Here is a 22,140-nt window from a genome sequence, read left to right on the forward strand (position 1 = left end):
ATAAGAAAACTATCGACAAATGAGACATTTTCCCTTCGGGGAATTTTTGTTGTAAAGGGATTTTTTTTGCTTGCCACGAGGGGAAATTTCCGCAGAATGCGCTCGCCTTCTCTGGACGATAACCTGAGGGGACGAGATTATTCCAGTTTCCAGGAAGCTTCCGGCTGAGTTCTCCAGCTAGATTGGCGAACGCTTTCCACCTTATAAAAGTGCGTCTTCTAGAGGGGGCACGGACGGTCCATGCTCCCGAGGGAACGAGCATGGAAAAAGGGAAGAGACTTGGTCGGAAAGTTCTTGTTTTCGAGAATTACATCCTCCCTCCCCCTAAGCAAAAAAGAAAACTGAAGGGTTGACGACCCTTTGGGGATACATTTAATTTGGGGAAGAGTTCCTGAAAGGATAAGGCCTCCAGATTAGGCGGCTTTTGTCTTTGGATTATTGTTCGTCGCGTAGCGATCCCCTTCTCCCCCTTCCCCCCTGTGGCCACTATGTTTCAGAGAATAGGTCTTCAGACAAAGCCGTCAGAAGTTCTGCTTCCTAGATGGATATAAAGTAGGCGAGAATGAATTGAGAGATCGCAAACAAGGCATGTCTATGCATATATGCAAAATGGGGGTTGCTGGGGATTTTGCCCTCATAGCAAGTTGTGGGAAGGAAAATATATTTTTACCACCTCGCCTTTGACAATTTACGCAGAGGATACATGCATCAGATCACCGCCTGGTATACGTATCTACAAATATATTTCGGGGGGGAGGAGTCCGAACCAAGTGTGTCAGAAATAATAATAGTGTAAATGTTTAAATTAAAATATGTAAATTAATTAATATTGTATTATTGTATAAAAACGTAAGAACAGCATGTGTTCATTATCTAGCCTGCATGTAGTTAAGATTGCCAAGATTAAAAAAAATAAGCCCTGGCAAGGAAATTAATGTCAAATAGATAAAGAATTGAATATTTATTGAATAAGAAAAGGAAATTAAGTCCATTGATATAGTAAAATTCTTGATTAATATTTTGTGCATATTATTCTAATGCATAAATCTTCTTTCGTACTGTCATTCAAAGCCGTATGATTCCAGTATAATCCTTGCCTTTCAATTAGTTCGCCGGAAGTAACTTGCTAAACAAGTATATTTTCATTACTTAATTTTGGTACCTGGTTAGTCTTTCGGGGAGGGGTCCGGACCCCTCTCTCTAAATACTCTGCACGGTTAGTCTAGCACCACCTATCGGCGGAGATTCGAAGTAAATTTAATGGTGTTTTAAGTCCACTTTATGCACAGTAAGGCTAATCGGGACAGGACCTACAGTTTAAAGTGGGATCCGAACCACTTGTGCCTCCACCGGGTATCGAACCCGGGACCCCTTGACTACAAGGCAATAACGCTACCACTACGCCATGGGGGAGGCCCGAAGTAAATTTAATGGATTCCCCATCCCCGATAATGGTGATAACGAACTAATGGGGTGCTAAGATAGGGCTCGATGAAGGGGTGGATGATAAGTTTGTTTGTGATGGTAGGCTATGTAACCGTGCCACGAAGACACGTACAGCTCAACCAAGAAAAGAAAACTCCCCCCTGGCGCTGTCGTCGAGCGTAGGCGATGCAATCAGCTGCTTCAACACATAGTCGTTACCTTTATTGGGTGACAAGTGTTAGTATAATGAAGGCTGGAAAACCGTACACAGCGAAGGAACAGACGTAATATTTGACGGTGAAGCAGGGAGGGGAGTTGTATATATGGCAACATCTCGGGTACAAGCGAAGCGTATGCGCGAGAAGAAAACAAATGACTGTTCACTTCAGTTCGCACGTTTGACGGAGTTTTCTTATGTTGGTAGCAAGGACGTATTTAGGTGGGGGTCCAGAGGGTCCGAACCCCCCCCCCCAATCGAAAGACTTACCAAGTACTAAAATTAAATAATCAAAGTATAATTGTTTAGCATTTGTTATGTAATCGATGGTTATTTATTTCCGCTGAACTTATTGGAAGGCAAGGATTAGATTGGAATCATGTGCTTTGAAGGACACTACCAAAGAAGATTTATGCATATTACTACTTATGATAATGTGCATAGAAAATATTAATCAACAACTTTACTTTTCGTCAATTGTAATAGGCAATTAAAAGTGATGACCGTGCAATTATTCTTGCCTATTACAATTAGATCTAACTTCATTTTTGTTATTCAATAAATATTCAGTTCTTTATCTATATAAAATTAATTTCCTTGCAGGGTAGTTGTTTTTATACAAAATTTTGGCGGTCTTAATTACATGTAAGGTAATATTAATGAATACATGCTGCTATCTATCTATTCTTTTACCATCTTTTTACGGGCCTCCCGATGGCGCAGTGGTAGTGTCATTGCCTTGTAATCAAGGGGTCCCGGGTTCGATACCCGGTGGAGGCACAAGTGGTTCGGATCCCACTTTAAACTGTAGGTCCAGTCCCGATTAGCCTTACTGTGCATAAAGTGGACTTAAAACACCAACTCAAACCAAACCATCTTTTTACCCATTCATGTAATAATAATATAAAATTAATTAATTTAATTTAATATAATTATTTTATTATTAATATTATTGTGGCACTTGGTCGGACTCCCCCCAGCCCAGCCTGGAAATCGAACCCAGTTCTTCTGCGCGGCAGTCAAACGACCTACCGACTAGACCACCTCGGCTCCGTTCGGTTGTGTACCACATACACTTTTACATAATATGATGGGGCTGTGGGGGCAAGGGCGTTAGTATATGGAATTTAGGGAGCGGAAGGAGTTGGTATATAAAGGGGAGTAGTGGCCTGAAAAATTTTCTTAGGCACTGGTGTAGACTAGGGATGGCCAAATCAGGATAATATTTTATTCAAATATCGGATAATTTTTTATCCGATTTCAAAGATTCGGATTATCCGGATATTTTTTCATGGCCAGACCGTAGCTGTTTACGTGTAAACGCACATCATTGCAGGATGAATGAAACCCGGCGCCATACGATCTGCGACTCGTCTAGTCAGTCCTCTGTGACTTCTCCCAGACACGACCCTCCGTCAGCATCACCCCACCCATCAGCGCAGCTACGTAGGCGTAATGCGATTCCGCTCCAGTGTAAATATGTAGACGGGTTTCCTGAATGGTCAGCGCTTCACAAAGTGGAAGACATCCGTCAGCAAGCGTGTTTCTCGTGCGTGTGCACTTCACGCAACAGTCGCCTCCCAGTTTCCTTTTGTCTCCGGGCCGTGCGTCTGTGCGGTTGTGCGTCGTGGAAGTGCGAGCGAGCCATGAAGCAGCTGCTGGGTTTCATCTTTGAGCATCGCCCTGCCACCAAGAGGGACAGGAAGCAGAAGGTAATGATGCGTTCATCTTAAGATTTCCCCCTCCTAACCTTCTGACAGCTGCTCCTATCGTGGAATAGTGGCAAGTTCCAACAGCTCGGTGCGACTACGAAGTGAAAATTGATCTGACGTCATTGGTTAGGTTAGGCTTGTTAGGTTTAATTGTCTTAGCACAACTACAATGCAATATTTCGGAGATTGACCACAAAGTTATTATTTTTGCTAAGAGAACTAAACCTAACAAGCCTAACCTTCTTTGTGAGTGTCCCTTCATCAATTACATCATATCATCACTCATCCTCATCGTCGCGATTAGCCAAACCTGGCAGAAAAGCGACGCTAAATAACAAAATTCAGTAACAGTTTAGTATATTGGAAACGCATTTCTTCAACTTTACAGAAGAAACTACTTACGGAAACGAGTTTCTCCAAGATTTACAACGTTCGTCGAGGTATTTTCTTTCATCGTATATTTGACCGCGAAATCATGTATTTTTCAAGAGAAATATCTCACAATTGCCATTGCTTTCATTTGCTTGCCCTACGAGAACTGGATGCTGCGTACGTTTTATGACGTAAGCCCCTGTCAGTGTTTCCAACCCCTTTTTTTAAACTATGCTTGCCTAACCTAACCAAACCTAACGTAACCTTATCGGAATGGTTCGTGGGGCTATCATTCAGCTACCGTGCATAATGGTTCGGGGGACTATCCGTGAATGGTTCGTGGGACTATCCGTAAATGGTTCGTGGGGCTATCCGTGAATGGTTCGTGAAGCTATCCGTCAGCCGTCATCTACCCGTGCGTAATGTACAATTTGCACACGTGACGAACACGATAGTAGGTATTTTTCGGTGAAGAAAGTTGGAAACACTGCATACCCACAACGTAAGTCAAGATGTGCCGGCCATATTGTGTGTTACGGAAGCGAATAAACGAATAAAACAAATAACTCTGTATGTGAAAAATTCTGTTGCTTTTCGTGTAGAAAGCATAATGGCACCTCGAACTGTGTTCCGCAATACATAATTGATAAGTACGAACGATTCGAAACACCAAATATTAGATTTTAATGTGTTTCTGATATTGTAAACTCATACCCAAAATTCGAATCAAATTTATTTTTATAAAGTTTTTCTAATCGATTTTTCTTCTGTGTTTTAGTCTGCACTTCAGTCTTACAGGTAGCGTAGCTATCCTGAAATATACACTCCTATATATAACAAATTAGATATTCTCGTGAGAGATGGCTACTCTGAGCATTTAATCACCCAATTTACACAAAAATATAAAGCACGGCAAGGGACCCAATAAACGCGTCTTTAAATTACAGCTCGGTACCGGGTGCAGGACAGGGGACATTTGTTTCTCGCGCGCTGGGGGCGTTTCCCCCGTTTTGCCTACAGATGTCCTCAGCGCCGCCGGTAACAATCAGCAAACCACACTCGCTAATGAGTATTCGTAAAGTAATTAACGGCTCCGCTCCCATAGTGCAGTAAATCCTTCTCCCCCCTCTGGCGACGCAGCCGGGAAAAAAATCCCTCCGTTCCACGGGGGAAAGGGGAATATTATTAGAGTGAGTGCCCAGAATTTGCAATGAATGTTAAAATAGGTTGGAATTTCAATCCGAATATCTTCCACGCTCATCAGCGTATTGCAACGATATTCAGGAGGTTGCGAAGGGGAGAAGTGTTTTGAAGGGGTGCCTAATCCCTGTTTAAATTATCGCCATTGAAAATACAGAAGGGGGGGGGGGTGCAAGATAATTTTTCATACGTGAGAGGACCGAGAAATCAAATATTGGTTGAGTTTTCAAAGATTTGATGTTGCCATCTTTGAAAGGTTTGATGTTGCCATCTCTCGGAGGTTTTAAGTTTCCATTTTTCAAAGCCATTTACGAGATTTCTTTAGCTTTTCTGGTATTTCTATAGCTTTTACGAGTTTTTTTCGTACTTTGTATTTTTAAATGAACCAAGCATGCATGCATACATACATACATACATATACATCAGGCGAGTATTGAGTTTCAAAGAATATCACAGTCAATTCGTCAAGCATACTTTTTATGTTTATTGAGCATGAAGCTTTGTACTTATATCAGGTGAAACGGCTGGCCATTTCACGATGTTCACAAGTAAATAACTACAACACTTGTTAATATTTAATTCTATGCCATGACGACTAAACTATTGTTCTCTTTTCCTTCTCAGGAGTATGACCTAGAGCAGAAGATCGACTTAGAGATTAAAATGCGAGAAGGAACAACGAAGCTCCTGGCAGCGTGTCGCCACCAAACGCAGACTCTGGAAGCAGCGAAGAACCTCCTCACATCCAACGAGCGGATGTCTGCGTACATGGCGGAGTTGCAGCGGCGAAAGAAAGAATCCTCCTTGAGTTCAGGGTGAGTACACTTCCAGATTTGGCCAACTCGCAGTAATTGTATCGGATGGCCACAATTAAAGTTCCCTTACTCAGAGCCCTCTGGAACCCGTTCGAAGCAACGATGAAACTTGGTATAGAGGCTGTGGAGACCATGGAAAAGCAAACACTGATGAAAAAACAGTTCAAATTTTCACCACCAGGTTGGAATGTGGCGCTAAAGTAACAACGAACAGTAATTTGAGTTTATGTAGGTACAGTAGTGTTCAGTGCGTGCCCTTTGGAAGCGTCAGGCAATGTGAGCGATGGTCGGACGAAGAGTTTTCCTGGATGTTGTTCATTGTGCACCAGATTTTAGCGCCACATTTTAACCTGATGGTGAAAATTTGAACTTTTTATATATATGTGATTCGCTTTCCCATGCCCTCCATAGCTTCAATATCAAATTTCACCAAAATCCGTTGCTTCGAACGGGCTTCAAAGGGCTCAGAGTAGGCGGATCCAGAAGTTACAGTTGAGAAGGGCAAATTTCAGTCGGGTACCTCAGCTCAGCGAGAATCAATTCTAACCTACACCTCCACTGTTTTAGAGAAACAATATATAGTACTATGTACATGAACCAAGCTGACTTCATGTAAAGATTAGTGTATTGTTTTTAAAAAATAAGGGTTCCTGGCTGGAATAGATGTTAATTTTGTATGTCATTGTAATAATTCCTCCAGTTGCCACGGCAAACAACGATCAGATATGAGGAGTAAAGTGAATAATGAAAAGCATCTTACCAAGGGATCTGGGGCTCGAATTCCGGCATGGGTGTTTTTCGTGAGTGTCCCTTCATCCATTTCATCACTCATTCTCACCTTCGCAATTAGCCAAAAGTGGCAGTAAAGCGAAGTAAAATAAACCAACCAATCAATCAAAACCAAATTTAAACTTCAGGGTTTCCGGGTTCGAATCCTGGCCTGGGCATTCTTTGTGAGTGTACATTCATATTATTATTATTATTATTATTGAGAGACTTGTTTGGAACGAACCCCTTTCGAAATATATTTCTAGGTTCGTAAGTGGCCTCCACGGCTTGTTGCAATGTGTAGGGCAATGGTTTCTTTTTTTTTACCCCTGGCGCGCCCGCGTGGGGGAGGTGTTTGTGTGGGTTATAACTAGACGTCGGATTTTTAGGTTCTGAAAAGTGTGCTTTTAGGTACCTAAAATAGGCTCTAAAAATCCTAAAATAGGTCCTAAAAATCTTAAGTTAGGCTCGAAAATTCCTGAAGTAGGTTAAAAAAAACTTAAAATAGTTCAAAATTCCCGAAAAATGCTGATTAGGTATAGTCACCGGCAATGAAAATGGGACACCTATATCCTGAAATACTCAATATGTTGCATAACGTTATGTGTGTTGCCTAACCCTACGGCGATGGCAGAAGTTATACCGCGTTTGTTAGAACCTGTCCCGTTTCCCGCGTTAGCGATCGCTCGACAGTTTCGGTGCCAATGAGAAACTAGGAAAAAATCGTCTGCTGGGCTACGAGGAGCGAATGGAAGCCAGAAGAGAGGCGCTTACGTAGACACTGTTGAGACGTTGCGTATTTTAATTGGCTGCCTGGCTTTGACTTTCCCCATCACGGAGAAAAGTCAGCGACCAGCTAGTGCGGGAACCGGGACAGGTTGTAACAAACGCGGTATACCATTGGAAAATTGCTATTAAAATCCACTCTTCGCCGTATAGTTAGGCAACAATCTTTTTTTCATTTTATCCACAGTCAAATTCCGCAATTTTGTCTGTGAGGATCATCGTAGATGTTGAAAATAATCTTTCAACATAAACATAGTCAGTGGTGCAAACTTCAATGTTCAAATGTTAGTTTGCAAGGTGTGAATGCCACAAAGAACCGAAGTGACGTGAAAGTGAGCAAGACCACGCATATCAGAAGTTTGCACTTTGGACTGTACAGGTATTGGTGGCACCAGAGAATTTGCTTTGTTTAGAGCTTTGAAAAATCACCATGGATTTGGAGGAAGGGAAACCGACAGAGAGTACGTTTCAAACACGTTCGTCATTGAATGTTTTCGTGACTAAACAAAGCAAATAGGCTACCCCTGTGTGACAAAAATCCTGTAAAACCTTTAAAAATATATAAAAACCTAAAAAAGGCTTGATTTAGGCGCATAAACCTAAAATAGGTTCTAACAAGCAAAATAGTTTTTTTTAGGCCCTATAAAACTTCATCAGTCGTTTCGTTTTTTAACGAAACGCTGACATAACTTATTTCTTACATACCTGTAAAGGAAAAAATAGGTTAAAAACCTAAAATCAGAGGTCTAGTCATAACCTCTCCTTTAGCCCAATATTCCTAAAAAAAGTCAAAGGGAGGAAAATATGGCAAAATGAGGAATGGCTACCAAAAGAAAGTGTAAATAACATCCCCTGCCTTCAAAAAATCCTGGGCACGTTACTCTTGGCGCGTATGGGCGGTGTTCTCGTCCCCCATTGCCTGTGCGCCAACTGATATCTCAAAGAATGGACACGCATGCGTAGAAAGGATGTCATTGCAGGAAGCTATTTGAATGGTGATCACGGCCCAACAGTTGGGCCACATTAGATGCTCTCTTCTCCCCCATTGCTCGTCGGTAATTTCAAAGCTTTTTCGTTGGAAACTGAAGACAGGAAGAAATTAGCGTCTGTCCAGGACGCTAATGGGGTTACATTACAATGCTTTTTACAGTTTTTAGTATCAATGGTGGGTCATTAAGTTAATGTATCAGGGAATGAACAAAATGTGCACTTTTAATAACCCGTGGTTCCCGTGCAAAATTTTGACAGCATTATTAGTAATCGTAATGCTCCTCGTTAGCCATCACTTTTTTAGAGACACGCAAAGGAATCACATTGACGTAAAGTACCGAAGAAAATATTGAATTTTCCCGTTGACGTCCTTATATAAGCAGCTCTTGGGATCACTTAGCCTCTCATCAATGAATACCTGGGAGGAGGAGGAGTAAAGGCAGCCAGTGTGGTGCTCATACACTACCTCCACTCTGGCACCCCTCTCTCCCCTGGCTCTTCATAGAATGTCCCTGATTCTCTTCAAATACCATTGCCTCCCCGATGGCGCAGTGGTAGCGTCGTCGCCTTGTAATCAAGGTGCCCCGGGTTCGATACCCGGTGGAGGCACATAGTGGTTCGGATCCCACTTTAAACTGTATGTCCAGTCCCGATTAGCCTTACTGTACATAAAGTGGACTTAAAACACCAACTCAATCAATCAATCTCTTCAAATACCACCCTGAATATGCTGTAATTTCCTACAGCTTTTGTCAGCATATCCTACTAATACTGTAAATATTTAATGTTGGGGATGGGACCGGTTAAACTCTAAATTTAAGATTATTTTACCGATCATATTTCTGTAAATAGCCTGTAATTGAGCACATGGTTTGCTACTTTGTTGTATCATTCACCTATCTTGGTTTTGTAAATTGAATGTCTAATTACGTAATTTAATTTTCTCGGGCAACTGTTGCAGTTATCTGATTGATTGATTTAGTTTATTTTACTTCGCTTTTGTGCCAGTGTTGTCTAATTGCGAATGAGTGATGATGGGGACGAGCGATAATATGTGACATTGATGAATGGACACTCGCAAACACCCATGCCCAGACCGAGATTCGAACGCGGAACTTCTGGCGTGATAGCGCAATGTGCTAACCACTCCGCCACGGGGGCCGGCTTTGCAGTCATCTGATTGCATGTATTAATTAGGGGAGGGGGTGAAAGAACCATTCACACTGTTCATGGAATGTTTGCCATTTAACATCGAATCGGCACCAAAACTATCGATGTAAAGATTCATAGGTCAGTTTCTATAAATTACTCTCTGCGCTCTGCTATTGGAAAGAGTAACCTAGGATCGCCGTATTTTTATAGAGCAAGAGGCCTAACTGTACCGGCTTCCCGCCAAAAGAGCAGTCGACAGTATGGCGCTGTGTCAGCGAAAACCAACCACTTCGTCGAACCGGCCACCGCCGTTGCCAAAGCTTGTTGAAGGGATCATTGGCCTCTGCACGTTATGGCTTATTGCCTGCTATTAGCTTCTGCAGTGAAGCCGAGGACGTGAGTACATCGGCAACAGTGTCCACGTGACTCAGCACGGACTGACGGGGTGCCGGTACAGTTATGCCTTTTGCTGTGTAACGAAAGCAGCAACCCATCACTCACTAATCTCTTCCCCCTTTCATTTCCACGCTTCTTGTGCTCACTCAACATCAGCGGAGAAAAGACAAATTTTGTTAGCGTGCACCTCTTGGGAACCAGTTGCCAGGCAACCGCAAGGAAGCGAATACAACAAATGTCGTCAATTCCTCGATCGTTTTTCGTAGATACGAGGCGGGAATGTGAGAATGTTTCCGTTGCCAGCAGCACTTCACACCTGGTTATTTCGATGTTTCTTCCAATGATTAGATGTTCGAGGAGTAGGCCTACGGTAATACTTCCACGTAATTTTTAAAAAGGCACCGGATCTAAAGTATGCGAGCTCATTGCGACAGACACTCTGGAAACAGACGATCCCCAGATATTAATTTGTGATTTTCGGAAATCCCTTAATTGCAACAGACACCCAACCTCTGAATTAGAACCCCTCCCCTCTTCCCTTGGATTTATAAAATAATAATAATAATAATAATTTGGCGGGGCCGGATTGTAAGGGTGATTTATAAGTGTGTGTTATCGAATGTTTGGTATTTGTACTTTTGTTATTTAAAGTCGCTTTTCTGTCACTTCCGGCTAATCGATGTGGGATGATTAAATTTATGAAGGGACACTTGCAAAGAACACTTATTCCTCACATTTCCATATTATCAGTCACCTCGACATATGATATAGGCCATGTGTATTGCAATAGCAGCATTGCCGTTGTGAGGCATTCTACCCAAATAGTAAAAAGTAAAAAGTAAAGTGTTCCCCTGTGCTTAGCACCACGCCATGAAGGCGTATAGGGGGTGTGGGGGTAACGCCCTACACTTTCTTGATCCGGTCATGAGTGGGGGTGATGTGATCAGCATCACGCCCCTGACCGCCTTTACTCCCCAGGGTTTCCCCCAGGTACCCATGTTATTCGACGCTGGGTGGGCGTCGGAGCCGCTTCCATCGTTATAAAAGTTCCCGGATTTGAACCGGCCGGGGATCGAACCCGGGACCTTTAGCATGGTAGTCAGACGCGTTACCGACTGAGCCACCGCGGCCACCACATTCTACCCAAATAGGTTTATTATTATTATTATTATTATTATTATAATAATAATATATTCACCTATTATATCTTGTTGGCGTTCAAATAGTGGTTAGAGCTCTCGCTCCGGTCTCGATATCCAAAAAACGCTGACCTTGTATCACACAATGACAATCCACTTAACACGCCTTGGGATAAAGGTAAAGTTCCCCGTGAAATAGCACCGTGCCATGAAGGCACATTTAGGGGATGTGGGGTTTAGGGCCCCACACAGTCTCGATCTCGGCCATTTTGGACGTGGTGTGATCGTCAGTACCACGCTCCGGTCGCCTTTACCCCCCAGGGTTGCCCCAAGGTACCCATTGATTTGAGGCAGGGTGAGCCGCTTTATGCGGGGACAAGACCGGAAAATTTCCGACCTTAGATCACGCACCCCGGGAATCGAACCCAGGCAGTCAGACGGCCTACCGACTAGATCAAGGCGGCTCTTACTTTCCTTGGGGTTTGGTTTGCAAATAACAAAACACAACTTTTGTAATCGTGTTGATAAGCAATGCTCTTTGCAAAATATTGCAAAAAAGTCGTGATTTTACGTCACTTTTAGAAGACCATTACTTAACTTTCCTATTAGTCTATTTTCTATTGTTTGAGCAGAAACGTGACTGGAAAAGTGACTTCTACAATCGTTTGAGATTTGCTTTATTCTCGAATAAATGAAGGCAGAGGTAAATTATTTTCAAGTAGCATTCGAATCCCGGCCTGGCCATGGATATTCTCATCAATTTCATATGAACACTCATTCTCATCGTCGCCATTATCCAAAAGTGGCAGAAGACGACGCTAATAAATAATATTTAAAAAAATCAAACCGAACGTTTGGTGGTAGCTTGTCCCCGAATTTGACATTCAGAAATCACTAACAGTTTATAATTTTTATTATTTTCTATCTCTTTCTAGATTAATTATGACCAGGGGTTGATGCAGAATTTTCAATATGGCGGTGTAATATCGTTTTTAAGGAGTGTACGGGGGGGAGGCGATCACGACGATAAGAATTAATATTTTCAGAAATAGTTTAGGGGACAAACACTCTGACGCTAATCCAACGGTTTACTCAATACTGTGCCCCAAGGGTAATTGGTGCCCCTCTCCTTACGTGTTGGTCCAGCATTCCTATAAATAAAAGAACATAGGCAAGATGGCAAAATATAGGACTGGCTCCTAAAAAAAGAATACAGAATACCCAATACGTGAATCCTCATCACGCCACTGAGTTGTCCACATGTACATTTACAAGAGGAGTTAGTATTAGACGTCAAGGAGTACAGAATGGCCATGCCCAAAGTACTCATCTTTGAGTTGATAGGCTACGCTGGGGGGGTGGTCACTATAAATATTCACAGATGTGCTATTTCTCGACTCGGTATCATTGCATTAGCAGAGGTCTTCAGAAAAAGTGAAGTTGAGGCTGAAAGAAGAGATGCTGGTCCAGAAATAGAATTGTGGTAAATCTTGACTTGGAGAGGATTTGTGTTGATGCCGTGATTCATAAGAGAATGGGGCGGCGTCTTTCATTCATCGCTAGGCAGTCCCTTCCTTCTTCATCATAAAATCTATTCTGATACATGCCACGTCTTAAAGCTACACCCTCACTTTTTCACTTAACTTTAAACCAGGGGGTTTATCTAAAATTTCCCATCTGCGGGTGTACGTTCGTATTTAGGAGGATGTAAATGTAAATTTATATTATCATAAATTTGGGCTTTGTGAAAAATTGTAGGTGTGTGTGTGTGTGTGTGATAAATCACTGCTTTAAACCACAATGTAAATTGCACATATTTTACACAGAGAACATTTACTTCAACTGCACAATATTTGTCTTCAACTACAACCCCGCATTAACCATAATTGCTTGGAACTGCAAGTGATAGAAACATCAGCCACAGTGACATATCCAGCAATTTTGTATGGACTTATTTAGTAGTCAGTTCTATACTTTAATCCTGGCCTGGGTATGGGTATTCATCAGTTTCATGTCATCACTCATCTTCATCGCCACGATTAGCCAAAAATGGCAGAAAAGTGATGCTAAATAACAAAAATCTTACAGTCCCCCTAGTTTTCTGCTATGTCAATGACCTTGTTCCTCAAATAATATGCCTGCAGTGAGACCCTTGTTGGCAAAAATTATATAAATGAAGATATTAAGCATGCATGTAAATGTAATTTGTGGCTTTCAGAATTAAAATTCGTAATTTTTTTTTTTGTTTCAGGTATAACATAAAACAGTCTGTAGCCAGAGTCTGCCTCTCTGATCTTCGAATGCCACTTATATGGAGAGATTCAGACCACTTCAAGAATAAAGGAGATTATCGTCGCTTTGCTGTTTTCTGCCTTGCGAGGATTGGCACAGAAATCTACGATACAGCTCTTCTGAGTCCGGTGGACAGATCTTTAACAGACCTTACATTTCCTGATGTACTTTTGTTGTGAGTATTAATATTTATTCATTTTTGCTCATTGATACTATACCCAAGTGTTTTGGTAGAACGGATTTTTTTGGAAAGTAGGGTTACTATATACAGGGTGGGCACAAAGTCGCTTTCCCCAAAACAAGTAAAAATACATTTATTGAGGGAAGCGACTTTGTGCCCACCTTGTATATTTGGAATACAGGTTATAATATTTGTGCTTATCAAATCAAAAGCTGCTTACATTTATATCATGAATCTTTGTGAATAATTGAAAATAATAATAGTTCCATGTATGAAAACAGTTTCTTTCGATCATCCTAATAGTTCGTATTTTTCTTCCTGGACGTATCGTATATTTTTGATCTACATCCGTTGCCCAGGAGGAATTTGAAAGGAAAGTCAAACGTCTTTCATTTTGAGCAGCACATAATTTGCACCAAAAAAACACATCTTTCAATAGAGAAATTGGGGGTAACTTTGATTAAAAATAGCTCGCAGAAGATGCTTGAAACTAGGAGCGTGTGTATGGGGTGAGATTCCATACCTTTCCTCACTTGGAGAAATTACTTTCCGAATTTTGAAGTCCTGAACAGTTGGAAGATGTATTTGAATGTGTTCCCTTGAGTTTTCTCGAAAATATAAATGTTGGAAATTTATTGCAAATGACAAGTTTCATTGCAAAAAAATTATCACTTCAGGCAGGCACGTATCTCTGCTAGTCTTGCTTTCTCTTACTTAAATGTTTGCCCCCTAGAATTAATTTCCGTTCAAGGTTGGGATAAGGCAATGCCCCTCTGCCTCCTTGTGGTTGCACCACTGCACCCCCTTCCCCCGTAGTTGCTTTGAATTTTCATCGGCTTGAAATACTACATTTTCTCCAATAATATCCTTTAATAACAGTCATAAGTTTCCTCTACACTAAATTTCTAGGTGAAAGTACAATAATTTAGGGGCATGGAACGTCTAAAAAGGGGGGGGGTAAGGATGACCACACCTCCTTTTTCGAAAACTAATGTCAACCTAAAAGTATATATATCACACGTATTTGATTTCAGTCATAGTAATTTACATTAATTATTATGTAATGGGGAACAAAAGTATGCGATAATTTCAAATTCAAGTGGTGTTTTTGAGGGGGCAGCACTATTATCGGGGTAATATGCTCCATGGGAAAATATCTTGCTTGTCCCTTGGTTCAAAAAATCTGCGAACGTCTGTGATTAGGGGGGTGAAATTGCCCCCTCCCCCGTGCACACGCCTATGAGGAATAGGTAAACATACAGTGTAAGGAGAGTGATGTAACAGCACATATTCATTATCTAGCTTATGTATAGCTAAGGTCGGCAAATTTTACAAAAAAAAATTATGTCAAATATAGAATTTAATATTTATTGAAAGTCAAAAATAGATGTTAGATCCAGTTGACGAAAAGTAAAGTTCCTGGTAAAATTTTATGCATATTATTATAAGTAGTGATAGATCTTGCATAAATCTTCTTTGGTACCGTACTGTCATTCAAAGTCTTATGATCCAAATATTATACTTTCCTTCCAATTAGTTCGACGAACACAAATAACCCTCGATTATACAACAAGTATCTTTCCATTATTTGATTTTAGTTATTTTATTATTTCATTATTTAATTTTAGTACTTAGTAAATCCCTAAATACGTCCTTGACTCCAGGGAGAAATACCATGTAGAATTCGAGAATCTCCCACTGTATGGAAATAGAAAATTTCCGATCCGGAACATATGGATTTTTTTTAACCAGCCAAAAATGTTTCATCCTACACACCCTTACCCAAAATACATACATGTTAATGTTATTGATTGATATAAATTGAAAAATGTTGTACTCAAGGATTCATTTAACAAATATTTTTTGAACTGAAAATGTCATATTATTTGCTAATTCTTCTAGTAATATGTCACATTTACTGTAAATATGATTGTAAGCTATATTTTGAATTAATGTCAATATTTTGGGACAGAGTTTTACGTTTGTGTGTAATGATCTTGTATCACTATCCAAAGTCTTGCTAGATTTAATTATATTTATTTACTTTTTACCACAAAGAAATTGCAATTGACAGCAGTGTGCCAACCCACCAAGGCCAATGGCACATCCCCCCCCCCCCAAAAAAACATGTCGCAACCCCGTTAACCTTCGAATAGTGACGTGATTTTTGTGATGCAATTAGTGACACCGGTCTGTGAGACTGCATTTTATGATTTTTTAAATATATGAAAATACTGTTTTATCTAGAAAAATTAGGTTTCTTACTGAACTGTTCTAAAAGGTAATAAGGCCACATTCAATAAAACTAGAGAATTAATTTTTTTGTAAAAAAACAAAAAAAAGTGTTATTGTTAACATTTATTTTTATAAAATCAATTTATCAATTTCAAAGAAAATATTTTTTTTTTACAATTATCAAAACACATTTTGTATAAAACACATCTTCCTCTCTTCTACATGACTTTTGATATGTATATGACAAAAAGTAATAAAATCTGTCTGATCGTTTTTTCTAAACGTTTTGCCAAATTTAGTATACATAAAAGAAACCTTGAATAAAAATCAATCAACATCCTGAGTGTGCAGCTTTCCATGATATTAACTAATATTAATAAACAAACTTCACGAAATTAAGCTAAACTAATTCTAATGAACAATGAGTACAAATCATAAAACTAAGTAACTTAAAAATTATACATACATACATACATATATATATATATATATAAAGGTAAAAAGGTAAAGTGTTCCCCTGTGCATAGCACCACGCCATGAAGGCGTATAGGGGGTGTGGGGGTAACGCCCCACACTTTCTTGATCCGGTCGTGAGTGGGGGTGATGTGATCAGCATCACGCCCCTGACCGCCTTTACCCCCCAGGGTTTCCCCCAGGTACCCATGTTATTCGACGCTGGGTAGGCGCCGGGGCCGCTTCCACCGTTAGAAAAGTTCCCGGATTTGAACCGGCCGGGGATCGAACCCGGGACCTTGAGCATGGTAGTCAGACGCGTTACCGACTGAGCCACCGCGGCCACATTATATATATATATATATATATATATATATATATATATATATATATATATATATATATGATTTTTTTTTTCAAAATGTATGCTTATATGTGAAAAAATGAATGAAAACTAAATATTTATAAACAGTGGAGTTTGAAACTAAATGGCTTTTTTTTTATGAAACTAAAATAATTAAGCTAAACTAATAATAGTAAACAATGAGCAAAAATCCTACAAATAAGAAATTTGTAATAAATACAAAGGTAAGAAGTACTACATTTATACATCTTGTAGTGTTGTTTTCATCTTATAATAAGATAACTAGTATGAAAAACGGATTCTAGAAGCTTCCGGAGACGCTCTTGCTCTTTCTCGTAATCCATAGTCTGAAGTAAAAATATTTATTGGCATGGAAAAATTATTAACTCAATAATTTTAGCTAAAACAAAAATAATGAACTAAATGTTTTTTTTTATTATTATTTTGTAATCTATCACTAGATGCATTTAAATCAAAACAACAGACATCTATAATTTAATTAAGAGTTAAATGAAAAAAAAACAACCAAAAACAACTCATCTTACCTTTAAAGTTGCTTACAAGCAACAAAGTACAAGTCCAAAGTTACGCAAATGGTGACGCCGGACTCGTAGGCCACTAACAGAAACTGTGACGCCAGTGTGTGGAACCATATCTGCTCATAGCTCCAAGCCGACTAACGGACAATGGCCGATTGTTTCTGCGGATATACAGGGAGGGGAGATAGTTACATTCTCGGAAGAACTGCCTTTGACCTCTTAAGTCACATTCTCGGAAGAACTGCCTTTGACCTCTAAGTCACATTCTCGGAAGAACTGCCTTTTACCTGTAGCGGTATTTAAGCAAACTACCAATTAGCACTGACAGGGTCTCACAGACAGTGCGTCACCATTGAAAGGTTAAAGTATTCAGAACAATGTGATTAATACTATCCTATTACTGAAAGTCACCCTTTTTTTAGCTTTACTGAACACTTTACTTGATCTGCCATCCCCCTAATTTCTTCCTTTTATTCATGTAACAGATTTAATATGGTGCACCTAGTAGCAAAAGTGACTTGGAACCAGCTAAAGTAAATGAATTACTAAGATAATATATACAGATTACCCCTCCCTCGCCTCATTGCACATACTGCAGCAAGGTGTAAACTTTTTTACATATATTAAATATATATAAATCTTGAATTTTGTATTATTTTATGCAACTTTTGATTGCATGGTTCATTCCATTACGCCCCTCTTCCTGTACACACACTCACTGACAGTAACATGCTCATGTTTATTTGATATTGTGACAAAAGGATGTAATCATGCAGACAATCACTGTTAATGTTCATTGTTGTTTGTTTAGCAAAAAATACCATATTCTCGCGTCTATAAGCCGCACCTTTTTTCCCCGAAAAGTGGACCAAAAAATGGGGTGCGGCTTATACACGCGAATAGCATGTGCGGCTTATACACAAGAATGAGAAAACATTTGCGGCTTATACACACGAATGAAAGAAAGTGCAGCTACTGCTAGGATACTAAAATACATACGTTGATTTGTTATCTTTATCACATAACGGATTCATTAACAGCAAATCCAACAACAATGCATCTGTAGCAGGCTTTGCAACAATATGATATCTTATCTTTGAACATGAATCATCCTTACTGTCTTATTGATCTGGAAACCATTCAGTAAGTGAAGTTTTTAAAGAAGGTTGTGGGCCTGAGGTCAAGGTTGGTACTATGAAAGGGCAGATGTCTGCCAGAAGAATCGGCTACGATGCTCATTTTAAACTTCAAGCGATACGATATGCTGAAGGAAACTGCAACAGATCTGCAGCGCGATATTACGATGTGGACGAGTCTAACATTAGTCGATGGAGAAATCAGAAGGAACAACTTGCTGCAACAAGTGTCAAGAGTAAGACATTTCGTGGAAAAGGAGCCAAATCTCCACAGTTAGAAGAAGAAGTTTTGGCGTTTGTAAATGAGAGAAGAAGTGTTGGCTATGCTGTAACCGTAGACATGATACATTTTCAAGCTCGTGAAGTAGTTTCAAAGTTAGACATCAGTCGTCAAGCTTTCCGAGCTAGTGCGGGATGGTGTTCACGTTTTATGCGTAGGAAAAGTTTATCGCTTCGCCGTAGGACAACAATTGCGCAACGTTTCCCTGCAGACTTTGATCAGAAAATTGTTAAATTTCACAAATACGTGATTCGAATGCGAAAGTCCAATGATTATAGCTTGTCTCAGATGTGCAACGCGGATGAAACACCTATTTACTGGGACATGCTTATGTCCAGCACAGTTGCACCGAGAGGCTCGGATACAGTATCGATCAAGACCACTGGTGGAGAGAAACAACGATGCACTATAATGTTGGGTGTTCTCGCGGATGGAAGGAAACTGCCACCATATGTTGTGCTGAAGCGTAAGAATGTGCCAAAGGAGGTATTTCCACCGGGTATTATCATACATGCCCAGCAGAAAGGATGGATGGAAGAAGAACTGGTATTGGACTGGATAGACAAAGTGTGGGATAGAAGGTCTGGTGCATTGCTGAAGAAAAGGAATTTGCTGGTGTGGGACAGCTTTCGTGATCACCTAACAGACAGAATACAGACAAAATTCCAACAGTTGAAAACGGTTGTAGCTGTGATTCCTGAGAGTCTAACGTCTGTACTGCAGCCCCTAGATGCTTGTGTGATTCACTCGTTTAAAGCTGCGTTCCGGCGTCTGTATAATGACTGGATTAGTGCAGGAAACCACGAGCTTACAGCAACAGGAAAGATCAAACGTCCGACTGTCAAGCAAGTGTGTGAATGGATTCTGGCAGCATGGAAGTGTAAAGTCTGAGACAATTGTGAAGGGTTTTTTGAAGTGCGGCATATCCAATGTCCTAGATGGTACCCAGGTTGAAATGTTGTTGGATGATGATGTTAGTGATGAAGATGACAATACATCTTGTGCAGAAAATATTTCAATGAGTAGCAGCAATGACAGTGAATAAGGGCTTTGAGGACTCAAACTGAATGATACGGTATTAATATGTAGATCATTGCGCTAAAATAAAGGTTAAAATACTTTTAAAATACTTACATGAAATTGGCTGCCTACTAAAAAAATTGTGCGGCTTATACACGAGGTGCGGCTAATAGATGCGAGAATACGGTAATTTTATCCTCTATTAGATTTTAATTGTTAGTACATGTACTATCAGCTTGTATTGCATTGCAATTGATAATAAAATTGAAAAAAGTTGTATTGTATACATGCTTTAATTTGTTTTTGTACAAGTACCTTAAACATTTCCTAAATTTTTGTTACCTTTTCCAGCAACAATATCCCAGCTGATTTTGAGTTCCGCTTGGAAGTGTACAGTCACATATTGCAAGATGACCTTACAATGGCAAGCACACCTCGGAAAATTAAGAAAACAATTCACAGCTCTATCAGTCGAACGGTTGGGAAAAAGTTGGCAGCTACGCTAAGAGATGAGCTGCACACGGGGAAGATGTGAGTATTGTTTTTTTTTGTCTGGTGTTACAACAGACAGGAAATATTTTGTAAACATTCAATTACTTGCGGTGTACACATATTCTCTGTAACTGCATTACCAAAGTGGTTGATATTTTAATACTTCGAAAGGAACTTTTTCCTTTAAAGAATCAATAAATTTAAATGAAGTTTGGCTTAAGATCCTCTATCTATGTATGTTAGTTCATGACAATCTTTATTGGTGTTTATCTATCTTCTCTCCTAAAAATGTTTAAAATTAGGTTTTTACCATAACATTTTGCTACATGCAATGTGACATGTCCATAGCACCTGTGCATATTACACATTCTTGTCAGTGGCGTACGCAAGGATGGGGGGGTTACGGGGTTAAATGCTGTGGAAAAAATTCAAAGTGGCCAATTTATCACAGTCAAAGATCTGCGATAATACTATTACTACTGCTGCTACTACTAATAATAATCATTTGAATTATTATTTCCATGCAGCATGGAGAAAAGCACTGCTTTCCAAACACACGCATCTTTCAGAGTGAATGCCTTGAAAATAAAATATAAGGGTAACCATGATTTAAAAGAGAGAAAAGGTTGTTTTGTATCTCAGTTGCAACAATGATCAATGCACTGGCGTACGCAGTTTTTTTGGGGGGAGGGGGGCTGGAATAGTAAATGTGGATAGTACATGACTTAGTTTTGGAGGGCAGGATGCATAATAAAATATTTCGTATTTTTGGAGCTTTTCAGTCTATTAAAATTGTATTCAAAGACAAAAATGGTAATCGGGACTCACTTTAAAAGAGGTTTCGCATTTACACAGTTTGATTTTTTAAAGTTCTTAACGGATTGACAGACGTGGTTGTCAGATGCTCTACCGACCAGACCATTGCAGCTCCTTGGATGAGTACCATACTTTGAATATTTCCATTTATTTTAATATATTTTCTTCACACTTAAAATTTCTCACCTCATTGACCAGACAATTATTTCGTAACAAAGAAACAAAGAAAATGCTCCAAGAATTTGATAAAAATCAAATGACTAGAAAGTAATTTCGTTCTATTGCTTTGATAAATACTATATAGATTTATGTAGATCTCTACTACTTAATAGTCATAGTAGTATTATTAGTCTTAATTCAGCTAATTAATTAATTATGAGTATTATTATTTAATTAAAGTATAATAAAACAATGGTAGTGTGAATTTTGAGAGTTTTAGAAATACCCCCCCCCCCCCTTGATAAAATCCTGTGTACGCTACTGATCCTTGTACTATTGTGAAAAATCAAATAACACTTTTGAGCAACAATATCCAGGTCGCAGATTAGGAAGAGGTTGAATCCTCACTCTACTAAAATAAACCATTCCAATAGTTTCTACTAGATACAAGAAAAACCGTATTTATAGAAATCATATATATTTCATTTTTTTGTACACAGTTGGAATAGACTATTCAGATGTTACTGGATAGGCATTATATAATCTACTCTGCCTTAAAATTTGTACCCGCAGAATAACTTCAAGACAATTTATACTTGATGATCTTATAACAATCTGCCGTTGAATATGTTTTATAGTATTAGAGGTATTATGAGTTTCATAGAATATTTGTATACCTCTGAAAACAACTATATGATTGTTTTTTTTATTTTTTATTATTGAACAGAGGCCCGCACTTTGAACTGATGGCAACAGCAAGACTGAACTTGAGTGATGTTCACGACAGCATAAAAACACATGACCTGCACCTGGAGAGTATAGGTAGGTTCAGAGTTCAATCTTCTAGAATTTAATTAAAATGATTGTCTCCTAGTCATACATGGGATTCGTGAAACATATTAACAAATGTAAATATTACAAAACTAACAGTAATATCATGTTCTAATTTGTCTAGCAAATTATTTAAAATCTCAAGACTTGTGTCAAGAGCTGACAAAATTTCTCAAATTTGCATTATTTTTACAATTCAATTGGTCACACAAACAACATTGTATCCACCAGAACCAAATGCCACAAAAACAGCACAGGGATCAGCCAAGCTGCTTTCTCTAATGTTTTATTTCCTCAATGAGAAACTGTTCCTTCTGTTCATGAAAGGTGTCACTACTATATTCTAGAAGAGAAAAAAAATTCTCGAATT

General features: G+C 39.4%; 1 protein-coding gene across 4 annotated transcripts in view; it reads left to right on the forward strand.

Moving 5' to 3' along the window:
* The window catches only part of LOC145997442 (rhotekin-like), a 286,448-nt gene that overhangs the window by 255,983 nt on the left and 8,325 nt on the right, over nt 1–22,140 (forward strand). For 3 of the 4 annotated variants that reach the window (XM_083134510.1, XM_083134490.1, XM_083134501.1), the window contains exons 2-5: nt 5,551–5,741; nt 13,224–13,439; nt 19,824–20,003; nt 21,667–21,761. In XM_083134510.1, coding sequence (XP_082990636.1) covers nt 5,551–5,741; nt 13,224–13,439; nt 19,824–20,003; nt 21,667–21,761 — 682 coding nt within the window. Of the gene's footprint in view, nt 1–3,216; nt 3,355–5,550; nt 5,742–13,223; nt 13,440–19,823; nt 20,004–21,666; nt 21,762–22,140 lie in introns of those variants that run through there. The other variant, XM_083134518.1, reaches the window with a different exon arrangement.

Source organism: Lepisma saccharinum, chromosome 1 (assembly GCF_977018435.1).
Source record: "Lepisma saccharinum chromosome 1, izLepSacc3.1, whole genome shotgun sequence".
NCBI classification, from domain to species: Eukaryota; Metazoa; Arthropoda; class Insecta; order Zygentoma; family Lepismatidae; genus Lepisma; species Lepisma saccharinum.